The sequence below is a fragment of the Triturus cristatus genome, chromosome 8 (assembly GCF_964204655.1).
Source record: "Triturus cristatus chromosome 8, aTriCri1.1, whole genome shotgun sequence".
Classification (NCBI taxonomy): Eukaryota; Metazoa; Chordata; class Amphibia; order Caudata; family Salamandridae; genus Triturus; species Triturus cristatus.
Genome location: NC_140591.1, coordinates 1,615,979,442 through 1,615,992,288, shown reverse-complemented (window position 1 = coordinate 1,615,992,288; position 12,847 = coordinate 1,615,979,442). Strand labels below are relative to the sequence as shown.

Here is a 12,847-nt window from a genome sequence, read left to right as displayed (position 1 = left end):
CCATCACTATACATTCTTCATTGCCCTGCTGATGAAACAAGTTGCTCATACTATGCAACAAATGCATGCTTCTTTCCAACCCGCTGCACAGTAATGTAGCCACTCCCATTTCAGCACCTATTGCTTCTGCTTGCACGGGCAGGGTACCAACAAAGACCTGTTGTCAGAATCACTACTACAAGCATGACTAAGGAAATGTACTCCTGTGGTTTACAGTAGAAGCAGAGGGAGTGCCTCGAATAGCCACACTTAACACGCCATTCGTTAAATGTAGAGAAAGTACAAACATTGTAATGGCAAAAGGTAGCAAATAAATACCAACAGATGTTGGGACCAAACCACTTTATGGCAAAACAATTAAATTAAAATGCATATTTGGAATCATGTGGAATGGGCTTATGGACTGAAATCTCCTTTTAAAGGTTAAGGCAATGACACTGGGGGACAATGCAGCAAAACATGAACTTTAACTGGCTCGGAGGTCAACATCTTCTGGCATCTGTTGATCATCAGAGCATCCCAAAAGGAGGAGATTAATCTGTCCAGAACGATAAAATGAGTCCTGCTACAGAGAGACCATACAAGCCGTGTTGACGACAGAGACCCACACACCTAAGATAGTCACAGAACAAGCTGGCAGTCACAAGCGACAGGCAAAGTGAATGGCCGCTAGCCAACATTAAGTGGAGAGCACTTTCCTTTGAATAGTTGGGAGAAGCCAACCCCAACTCTGATAGTCGGTGCATGGAGCAATACCGAGCAACTGACCTGCTATTACCTCTGTAATTCAATAAACACTACCACTGGGGCCCACTTCAGCCTTTCGGAAAGTCAATCGGTAGGCCCTTAGCTGTCAATGCTCAGTGACGGTCTTCGAACCCCTCTCTCCGGTTTCCTCTTTTCTGATTTATTACTGTGATTATCCCTTTCTTGGACTCCTCACCCCCATGGACACAAGCAGTATGTTAGCACCTTCAGCTCTTTAACATTACTTCTTTAGCTGGCTCGTAGATCCCAGGCATGCACAGAAGGTGGCAGTTAGTTCTTGCATTTCCATTTTTCCAATAGGCCCTGAGCAAATGCAAGATTTTCATACTATCTTCTGCAGATGTTACTGTAAATGTTAATCCGCCACTTTGAGATTGCACGATGTGAGGAGCAGGTATCTGTTACTATTACAGACCCTCGTCTCAATGTTCATTAACCTAGAACAATCTTGAGCTGGCTCCAGAAACTCAAGAACCCGAGACTAGCTGCTGCCGTCTGCTGCACTGCTCGGTATGGGCTGCAGGCTCTCTCCACTGGGAATGCTTTGTACGTCTGTGCCATCCCCGGATGCCAATGCAGGAGACGATTCTGAGCTTGAACTCTGGTTCAGCTCAGCAACCTTGGCCTCCTGGTCACTGATTCTGCGTTGGACAATTCCAGGCATCAACCCCACATAGGCACTCATTAGCCGGTGGTTGGAACGGATCAGCTTTGATGCACAACTGTCCAAGCATCTCTCCTGCAGACAAAAAAAAACAAAGAATGTAACTTCTGAGCATAGCCTAAAATGTTGCTTCATTCCAACCCAAAGAGATAACTTAATGGCATGTATTCTCAGGAAAACATTAGGACAATTTTCAGGTTTGAATACAAGGAAGTTGATAAAATGCAAGAAATTCAAGAAAGTTGATGATGTCCATATTATTGTACATTTCGAGTAGCATGATCTTTAGAAACAGTTGAACCAGTTGTACAATTTTGCAAACGACTCGGCTGGTAACCAACCCTGAGGGGCCAGGCCAGCAATTACAGTTTCAACGCAAACATCAAACCTTTGTGATAAAAGCTAACACTGAAGAGCAGTATGAATCCACAATCCAAAATCCGATTGGTCTACAAGCTCTCAGCTAGCCATCAAGCACACCCTGGAGATCTGCAGTGTACTGGATGCAGAACATTGCCTTGATAGGCCTCTCAGAAGGAATGGTGCTCCACGAAACATAGCAATAATCCAAGTGGAGACCGCAAAGTGCAAAGAAATCTCAGGCACTACTTTTGCAGCCTTCCAACACCCATCACAAAAAGTTCGAAATAACTCCTTAAGGTACATCCCACAAACTGTAAACCAAGATCCAAGATACAACCGCCACCACCCCTTAGAAGATACTAACAACCAGCTCATGTTTACCCAGTGCAAAGGTCAATTGTTTTTCCAATGGAGGGACCCAATAATAAAAATGAAGCAGAGGTAATCAACCGCCTGGACATCCTGGAGTTCAATCAATTAAATAAACAATAACTAAGACGGAATCTTTATGCAATTTGTTGTCTTTCTCCTCACAAACATAACACCTCCCTTCAAAAACGGTGATTTCTTGGCGACTCAAGTTACTGCCTTAAGGAGAATAAGTAGCCAAATCATTGTTTTGAGTTTCATTCAACCTGCCCTGGTCATCAGTTGGAAGAAACACTAAATCAGAGCTTTTCTGGTACTGTGAAAACAATCTTGTATTTGTATTGCTTCAATGTTAATGTTCCTGTGCACCTGTATTGTTGCATAAACTAAGACTTTGGCTTACTACTACGAGTGAACTTAGTTAAATGCACCAACGCTTGAATGTGAAAGAGGTTATTGTAGTCCAATAGAACCCCACCCAATACATAGCTAATGTGGTGTCAATGCTTTTGGGTTACTAACAGGCCCTAAACAAGGACCCAGGGATTCTGTAGTGATTGGAAACAACCCTATTTTGTTCTGTTCAATATCACACTGCACTAAGAAAAAGACACTTACTAAAAAGCGTTTTATTGCAACAGTCTCAACCTGCTGCTTAGAATATCTAATATAATCACACTGAATATCACAATAACAGCACAAAAAATGTTGCAAAAAAGAATAATAAAAAGAACCTTTCTATCTAAAAACTTCACACTAAAACCTACTTCTACGCATTGCATTCGGAAAGCATGGAGTAGTATAACTTGCATCTAGAACTTCTTAGGGAGAACCAGCGCACTGTATACTTGTTTACAGCAAAGAGATATAGTTGTCAAAAGTTGGGTAGGCTGTGTTCCCTGCCAAACTAAACACACGTCGCATCAGCTCCTCTCCTCTTGGACTTGGCTCGATATCAGTAGAAATTGCGTTATAGTTTTATTAACAGTGTTATTCAAGAACGCCTTTATTTAAAATTGTAACTCCCCCCTTTTTTAGGACATTGGCGTGGATTCTTTTGCTTTCCCTTGCAGGGGAAGCCATTCCTCCCTGTTCCGTGACTGACACACTGCGTCTTTTCTGATTTCAGCAGGTAAAACCTGATCCATTAATCTGAAATTGCACGCCATTCTAATTTACATAATCCTCGCAAGAACTAGGTGATCATCCTTTGATCTAATTGTAGATCATCCTGGCCGCCCCAACACTACACGGGACGCCCCCCTACATCTGTGGTGAGTTATATATATCTATATATTTTTTTTTCACAAGCCCACCTCCTCAGCATACCTAATTTAGAACACCCCCTCACACTATGTCTCATCTATTTCAGGCCGTCCTACTGTCCTGATGAAGACCCGCCGCAACACATCAATTATGCGTTGCTAGGGTCGAAACGTCGACATTAAACTTGGTTCAGTTTTAGAGATCTCTGGATCCCATTTTGGAGCAATTCAGCCCTAACCAGAGAAACTTCTACAATCGTTGTCCTGACCATTCTTGAGAATTGTATATATCTGTACATATTTTCACAATTGTACATATGCACTTCCGTCACCTGCACTGAGCACTGATGTCACTTTATTTTGTCAGACAGCCTGAACAAATTTATATTCATGTTATCTGATGAAAATATTGAAAATGTAATAATATTAATTTTCTATCAAGTACGTTTGAGTTTTTACTTTTTCCTTGGTGTGCTGATACTTGCTTTTGGTTTTTTGCATGCATTTGTCTTACTTACATTATTACTGGATTCTTAAAGTGAGCATAAGTTTTCATATTTCAAAATATTTTTAATGATTTGTTTTTTCAACAAAGCAATTGTTGCTCGCCGATAGAGCCATTGTAGTTCACTATAGTGGCTGAATCTCTGGCAATCAAGACCTTTTCTGGCAGTATCTTGCATGCTAATCTGGGGCATAGGACCTCTAATGACAAGTGGTCAAGTGTCCGGCCTTTAATACTGTATCTTATCTTAAGATGGGAATTTCTGACATAACGTTTTTCTGCATTAAGATGCTAGTCCAAGACACATTGTTAAAAAAAGCAAATAAGGTAAAAACACGTCATTCAGACTACACTGATTTGGCTATTGTTCTTGTCTGATCTTGAAATAGACATGCCAAGGCACTTGTTCAAGACAGACGTCGCATGCTCATGATTCTGCACAAATAGAGAAAAGGGAGTCTTGGCCCGCTCAAGATGGAGTTGAGTATTATAGTCTTTACGTCAGTATTTCACAATGTATGATATTATTTTGTAATCAAATGTGGATGCTGTTTTCTTATTAATTTGAATTACCCTTTAGCCTCAATAAGCTTGCTAAAAGGGATTTCGGAAACCTGATGGGGACTTCTACCCTCGGGGATGTAATGAGCGGGACAGTCCTCAAGCTCTTTCAGACTCTACAGATGGAATACCAGCTCCATCACAGTCAGTTCCATTGTTACCTCCAGCTCCTCCATGCACTGACTTTGACTCTATAGACGGATTACGAGCTCCATCACAGTTAGTTTCATTGTTACCTCCAGCTCAGGCATGCACTGACCCATACATTGTGGCCCAGTCTGACCTCCGTGACTGTAATCCATTAGAGGGAGACCATAAGATTGCCAAGATATACTAGACTCTTATCTCTAATCGACCTGACACATTCTCCGCTCTCATGGGTAGCCAACCTTGGGGATCTAGAGAATAAAGATTGGACTGAGGCCTTGGGGGCACCTAGGGCAGCGGCTATCGCGGCGAGACTTAGGCTGATCCAGCTTAGATACCTTCATAGGGTCCATCTCACATGCTACAGACTATAGCAGTGATTGCATCCCCGACATTTCTCAGATGCAGTGCAGCTGGAAAGGGATATTCTTACACACGGTGTGGGGTTGCCCTGATTTAGGCCGGTTCTGGCACGGGGGGGGTCATTCTGCCTGGGCAGGGTCTTGGCCTGGTCAGTTCCGATGGACCCAAAAGTTACCTTCCTCCATATCAGTGACACATTGGGCAGCAACAGATACAAGTTGACACTATGATTTCTGGGTCTGACTCTGGAAAAACAAGATATAGCGAGGGAGTGGGAGGACACAGCCCTCTGTCCTAGGCGGTGTAGAAAAAAGGGATGGATCATGGTATGGGCTTGGAGGTGGCGGTATACAAGGCTGCCCACAAAAATATCCCAAGACACAGCAGGCAGGGATGTGGAATTCCTATAGCCCGACGCCCGGGACATATTGTTTGGGGTCAAGGGCAACAAGTTTTAATGTCTATTTTGTCCTTGGCCCAACCCCCTACTCTAGACCTTGTATATGGTCCACTTCGGGGGGCAGAGACCGTTGTAAATGAAGCCCCACTATTGCCTTTAAAAGTTTGAGGCAGACCGCAGAACCATTGGGAACAAGAGAGACGGTCTCTCTTGTTCCCAATTCAGTGAAGATGATGAGGGCCATTCGTCTTCCACTCTTTTTTCCTTGAGTGACTGCCATGCAGCTGGGGATAAAAATTATTGTCCATGTACCTTGGGCACCTTCGGATTTAATGAGTATTAAGAAATATTTCACTAATACCGTAGAAAACTTCACTCAGTGCAGAGAGGAACTGCAGAGAGTGTTTGAAGTATACAGTATGAGACGTAACAAGGTGGATATGTATTAGTTGTTGCAATTGGTTGTGCTGAGAGAGGTGAGACAAAAACTGTTGGAGAAGTTTGCATGGCTGAGGGTTGCCTCAGGCAATAACGGAGTGTTGAGTGCAGCAAAGAATGTGTTGTTGGGTGAGTTCTCAAATAGTTGTCTAGTGAAAACCGACTGGACTTAGATCTCGACCTGTAAACAAAATAACAGGGAAGTGATGTGATTATTTTGACAAACTTAAGGACGTGTTTGAAAGGTACTAGAGTACAGCTCGTCCAACAGAGATCGTTCAAGAAGCAGTAGGTGCTGCTTTTGTGCAGCAATTGTTACCAAATGTTAGAAGCCAACTAACTACCATCTGCATCAAATGGCCGACTAAAAAGTTAGTAGAGTTAGCGACGGTTCTTAGCCACTGTCTAGCTTCACAAGAGAGGACGAAAGAGAACGCAGAACCAAACCGGATGTTGCTGAAATTGCAAAACATGCAGAGAACAGTCAAGGATGTGGAGCCCTGCAAAAGGAGGTACCAATAGGCTGGAGGGAAGGAGAGACGGGAGAGCTTGGAGAGGAAATGGAAGGGGCAGGGGAGATGTCCCAGAAGAGGGATGATCATGTTTGCTTGTGGACAGCTAGGGAATTGGAAACTGAACTGTCCTAATAATGTGTCTTATGCACCAGTTCTCCTCGACCAGTCTGGATTTAATCAGATTGCTCGAAACTCTTATCCTGAATTTTAAGGCAGCCCAAAGGTTTCTGACCGAGTATCGAATACCTTAATCCAAGTACATCAAAAGGACCGTTAGGTAGATTGTGTCATTAATGTTAAGCGTACAACTTGACTTATTGACACTGGCACTAATCGATCACCTCTAGAAACTTCAGAATCCCCCCCCCCCTTTACCTCTCTCAGCCATTTCCATAGATGCAGTCAGTATTTCTAACCAACAAGGTCCTCACCCCATTTCTGACCCTGTGTCAATCTCCCTGGGACCCATTAGTAATAAATATTCCTTTTTGCTCAGCTCAACTTCCCCAGCTAATCTGCTAGGTAGAGATATTCCTTGCAAATTAAACTGTATTGTGCTTTGCACTCCAGAGGGTGTATTTTTAAATATACCCGATCAAAGTACTCCCTCTATTGTATGAGAGCACAAATTACCAAAGTTATGCGATTGAAGCTGCCAAATCCCCAGATTTAACTGAATTACTTTCACACGTATCATCCACATGGTTGTCTACATGGACCAACGATGTGGATTTCAGCTCATCGATTTGCAAGACTATGCCAGAAAACACACACACCCCTGAACCTTTGCATTGGTCCAGTAAAGCCAAAAATGTGTTTGTGAAAACTGAGCAGGCATCAACTTCGGCACCTGCTTTAGGACTCCCTGGTTATAACAAAACTTTTGCTTTGTACTGGCATGAACGTAATGGATTTGCACTTGGGGTGTTGGTGCAGTGCCACAGGGACCAGCAGAAGCCCATAGTTGGTTATTCATCAATCCTGGACCCGGTTGCGGCTGGGCTCCCACCATGTTTACGGACTGTGGCAGCTACCACAGATCTTGTTGGAGTACCTGAAAATATTGTGTAAGTTCTCCTTTAACTGTTACTGTGCCTCATTATCTGGTAGTACCCCTCCTCACTACAAACATTTAACACCTCTCTAGCCAAATTGTCCCAGTATGAAAATGTACTATTTTCCACTTCTCATATCACCCTGACTCTGATTCCAGCCCTTAACTCTGCCTCGTAAAGACCCACCAAGGAGGAAGGGGAACGCCAGGACTGCTCCCTCGTCACTGCAGACGTAACCAAACCCTGTGCGGACATAACCGATATGCCAATTCTTAACTGAGTTAACCTATTTTGTTGACGGATAATAAGTTTGAAACAATGGTGTCCTGGTTGGTGGTTATGCTGTATGTACAGACTATCAGATTGCAGAAAGTTGTAATTTGCTAAGTGTGAGATCAGCCCAAGTTTCCGAGCTTATTGCCGTCATCAGAGCCCGCATTTTAACCAAAGAAAATATTTTGACTTTGTACACAGGCTTTAAGTATGCTTTTGAAGTAACACACAACTTTGGGTTCCTATAGATGCAGAGGGGTTTCTGAACATTGGCAGGAACCCTTAAAACCTTCTCCTTCAAAGCTTCTAAATACCTTTCAGTTACCTAAGAAGGAGGTGGTGCTAAAGTGTGGCACACACAATCATCCTCATGATGATGCCTCACAGAGTAACACCCTGGCTGATTTAGCCACTTACAACTCTGCTTTATGCTGCTACGTATTCTGGGAGAACTGACTTACCGAACAACACTAAAAGATCAGTCTCAAATGCAGGAGCAAGGCTCTCAAACTAAAAAATAGTGATGGATCAAGCAGAAACGTAAACAAGAACCTGAAGAGTTGTGGAGGGACTGCTTTGGCCATGTAGTCGCAGAGATATTTCCAATCCCACAACCTCACCAGGTTGCATCATGGAGCAACCCATGGTGGGATGGCATGATATGGGATGCAGCAACCCATTGGTATGCGTCCTTTTCTTCCATGGCTCAGAGTTACTGACAGTCCTGTGCCATCTACATGTCACACAATGCTCTAAAGGGTATAATCACCCCGCTTATCACCTTCCCGCCTTGTGCACCTTCAGACGGATGTTATCCAGATGCCAAGCTTTGCTAACTGCACCTATGTCTTAATTACTGTGTGTAAGCTTTCAGAATGGGTGGAATGGTACTCTTGAGCCTGAGCACATACCATCACAGTAACTAAGCGGTTACTCAAGAGATGTTAATCCTCGGTTCAGAATACCAGATTGCAAGAGACAACGGAACATACTTTGTGTCAGAAGTAGTACAGGCAGTTTGCAAAGTCCTAAGAATAGACAAGCATTTGCATTGTGCATATCACTCAGAATGAGCAGGCAAGGTAGAAGGGAACAATAGTACCGTCAAGAACAAGGCAGCTTTGATATGCTCGGAGACTCAACTGCAATGGCCTGATGATCTGCAGCTGACACTCTGGCCCCTCAAAGCTATTTCCACTCAGAAGACAGAGTTGAGCCCAAATGAAATAGTCATTGGCTAACGCATGATGCTGCCATCAAATCCCCCAGATTCAGCCACTAAACTAGATTTACAGATGAAGATACAGTCTTGCAGTGTTGCAGAAAGCTTATACAATGTCTCTACAGTTTCAGGTCTCAGGTTTAAACTACCTTACCTGAGGCTGCCACTCTCTCCTGTCTGGCGAGTGAATGAATGTGTATACACATGCACTACAGGAAAACTGTACTGCAGCCTCCCAGACCAGAACCTACCAGGTCCTGCTCATGACCAACACAAATAACACAGTTGTGGTATGGCAATGTGGATACACTCATCTCAATGCAAGCGAGCTACTCCTCTTGGAGACAACTGCATTTCTGGTTCTGGACCTGTGCCTAGTCTCAGTTCTCATGTCAAAACTGGTTCTACTGCTATCCTGCCACCTGCTGGTGTGACAAGTCCTCCATGTCCACCTTTTCGGTCTACTCCACCACCACCAGGTCATGCTACTTATTGCCACCTCCGTCCGAGGTAAGCACCCCCTTCCACATACAGGATCGCTGTTTGAGGCTGGCTTACTATCTTTCCCACTCCTTTGACTGTCTGCTAGGTGGTGGGGCACATCTTAAATGCAGAACGGGGTATAATTTGAAGCTGCTGTTCCATCTATGGGAACAACTTCTATGTGTTGCTTCTGGAAAAGAAATAAATTATTAAGCTTTCTTTTTGCTGAATTTGCACACACTTGCCTGTTCGTGTGCAGGGTAGTGTCCTTTTGATTGATTTGCCCATCAGTTATAATGAGACTTGTTTTGATGTCATCTACCATGGACACCAATTGCCAGTGTGTATGCATATTTCCCTTTTCTTATCAGCACTTTGAAAAGTTTAAGAGATAGCAGCTGGAATATGTCAGATGTGACTCATACAGCACTGACTGAGCCAGGATTTAAGTGTGAGCCCCGTAAAGCAAACGGGGTGGGGTGAGGGGGTGGGGAGGAAGTAGTCCACTTTAGTCTTCCTCTAGAAGCGCACCAGAAGCAGAGTTTGCAAAGTGGTGGGAAAAAGGGGCGTGGCCTTCGAGTACTCTCAGCAAGCCCGCTGAGACTTTCTGGTGGTATCAGAAGGGGTTCAAGGACCCTCAGCATCTAAGGGGACTTTGTCCCCCAACCACCACTGCGCCAGGAGGCGCATTTGCAGAGTGGTGGGGGCGTGGCCTCCTGAGACGAGGAGGTGGATGTCCTCCTTCTCCTCCTCCCCTTCCCCCGGGCCTGTGGGGGTCGCATGGCCCCTGTATTTATTTTAAAAGGCTTGCCCAAGGGAGGTTTGTGCCTCGGGGGAGGCCATAGAGCTTCCCTCGCGTTATTTTAATCTGGCATTGTGGCCCCAGGGAGGTGGTGGTCCTTGGGGCAGCGGTGGAGCCACAAGGCTCCCCCACATATAATTAAATGTCTGCCCAGGGAGGTGGCGGTCTCCTGGGCTTAGACTAGCCCTAGGAGAGGGGCCCAAAGCACCCCCTCCTACAATTTTATAATGCCCCCAGGACCTGACCGACTCTGGGGCCAATAGTGAACAAAGTGCAGAGGACGTACTCTTTTTAAAAAATGTTGCCACAAACTTACCTTCAAGTCCGCGGCACAATGTTTTTTTTTTTTTTTAAAGCTTTTTAACCCAGGTGGGATACCCAAGTGACCCCCCCTCCACACCCACCATATATTTCTGCCAAATTTGCTGTAATTCCGTTCAGCAGTTCGGGCTGCTGGTCATTGTCCTCATGAGCAAAAGGGAGGGACTGGGTTTTAAAAGTGGAGTACATCCTCTCCTTCACCATTCCAGAACCAATCAGGCGTTCAAGGGTGGAGGAAGACAACTCATTATATCACCAACAAAGAGTACAGAGAGGAGATAAAGAAGAACAACCCTCTTCATCCCATGTATAAGGCTCATCTAAGAGGAGCCTTTATTTGATGGGCTGATGACTCACTCTTTTCTCAATCAGAAAAAAGAGGAAGAAATTAACTGGAAGCGGGCACTGGAGAAAAGAAGAATCAAAATGACGAGGTGTTCAAGGTACAGGAAGGAAAAGAAAAACTAATAAAAGAAACACTTTAACTGAAGGAATATTTGCAAGGTGAAAATAAGAGGCTCAAAATTCCAAGAGAGACTAGCCTTGAATTAACCTGAAGAGAACTCTGGACACGTTGAATGGGGACTGTGGGGACAAGTCAATCATGGGAGATTAGATATAACTGACGCTGCAGAGAAGAGTCTTACACAGACCAAGTCATTCTTAAAAGAAGAATATGGATGGATTCTTATTGAAACAATGGAAAACAAGAATCTGAAATAAGAGAGTCACTCAGGTATTGTATTCATATTTCACATAACCTCACTGCACATCACTTCTTGTGTCACTAAATTAAACTAACTTGGCAGATAGCCAATGGGTTATACTACAAGGCTTCCACAATAACAAGCACTGGAAACCACAAGCCTCTGCCCAGCCTCCCAACAGGTCAACCATTTAAAGGACATTTTGAGGGACTTGTGCCTAGCAGTCACCCACAGGGGTACAGTGGAAAATTACTCAATGCTGCGGACTGACTATGCCATTATTCTGATGGACACCTCGGCCCAGACAATAACAGGGGTTTATGCCTGGTTGATCCAATGTTTTTTTATATCTTAACCTAGTCTAACGAAACACTCAAGCCAATAAACAGGTGTAACCCCGGTAACTGTAACATGCCCCAGATATATTACAGGGTTTTTATAACACGCACTTCTGCAAATTACTGGTCTTTTAAATGCTTTTCTTTACAGACTTGTATCTGAGATTGTGGACTTGCCAATGAAGGGTGTCTTTGGGGGTTTCCATATTTAATATGGTTAAGATTGGTGTCATCCCTGCAGCCGAGCTGTGAAAGGGTAGAAGGGTCCCTGTGACCGGTCAACTCCATGCCTGATCTCATAATACAGTAATGCTGGGACACCCCTGCAGGCACCGCTGCGCCTTACCTCATCCATGGTCACGGTCCGGTAGTTCATGTTGCTGACACATTTGCTGAAGCAAATTTCTGTCATTCTGTTGTAGACCAATAGGAAGTCTCGCAGCTGGAACAGAAAAAGATTGAGAGGTAAATTAAGCACTGTGCACAAGACAGAACCTTGACGTAATGAACAGCAGGCAACTACATATTAGATGCAAATTATCATTAATATGTTCATTGGATACCCTCAACTAGATACCCTCAACTAGATACCCTCAACTAGATACCCTCAACTAGATACCCTCAACTAGCAGCAGCGGGATCTGGTGCACACGCAGGCGTTTAGCGCTCAAGATCAAGACGAATACCACAGCACCCACCCATCAATAGTTTCCTCTACACTAGTTTCCCGCTAAGGAGATTCAATATTCACCAAAGACCTTTTCAGGTCTGCCTAAAGGAAGCTTCAGCCGTCTCTGCCAGAGATTATATGATCAACAAACAATACGCGCAGATCCTCCCAGTTCACAGCCATTGGGAGTTGTACCTCTCAGTCACGACATCTGGAGTCTTGCCACTTTGTGGCAAATGACCATTTCATTGGTACAGTAAGATTTACGGGTCAGCAGAGTGAGGGGCGTTCTCTTTTTTGCTCTCAATTGTAAAGTAGACGGTATGCCTGACAGAGACCACTGCCTGTGTCCTTAAAACAGCACTGCGAGTCAGGCACTTTCATACATTTTGTGAGCACGTTTTATTGAGTTGTATTTGAAAATGACAACGAGGCCAACATGGCCCACACAGTAAAAGAAAATTAGAAACATATATACGGTATAAATAAAATATAACTACACTGTCGAACCCTTTCCTCCCCCTACCCTCACATCTGCTACTTTTTTACATTTTGAAAGCAGAGAAAATAAAGAAATGCCTGGCTCAGCTATGGCTGGCACATGGTAAAGGTTGCTCC

At 44.1% G+C, this 12,847-nt stretch overlaps 1 protein-coding gene across 1 annotated transcript in view; it reads right to left on the bottom strand.

Moving 5' to 3' along the window:
* Positions 1-327: 327 nt before the first annotated feature.
* Positions 328-12,847, bottom strand: part of TIMM10B (translocase of inner mitochondrial membrane 10B) — a 34,530-nt gene continuing 22,010 nt past the window's right edge. The window contains exons 2-3 of the mRNA XM_085623547.1: positions 11,906-12,001; positions 328-1,507 (exon numbers count right to left, since the gene is read on the bottom strand). Of these exons, the coding sequence (XP_085479673.1) occupies positions 1,250-1,507; positions 11,906-12,001 (354 nt within the window). The 3' untranslated portion in view covers positions 328-1,249. The remainder of the gene's footprint in view (positions 1,508-11,905; positions 12,002-12,847) is intronic.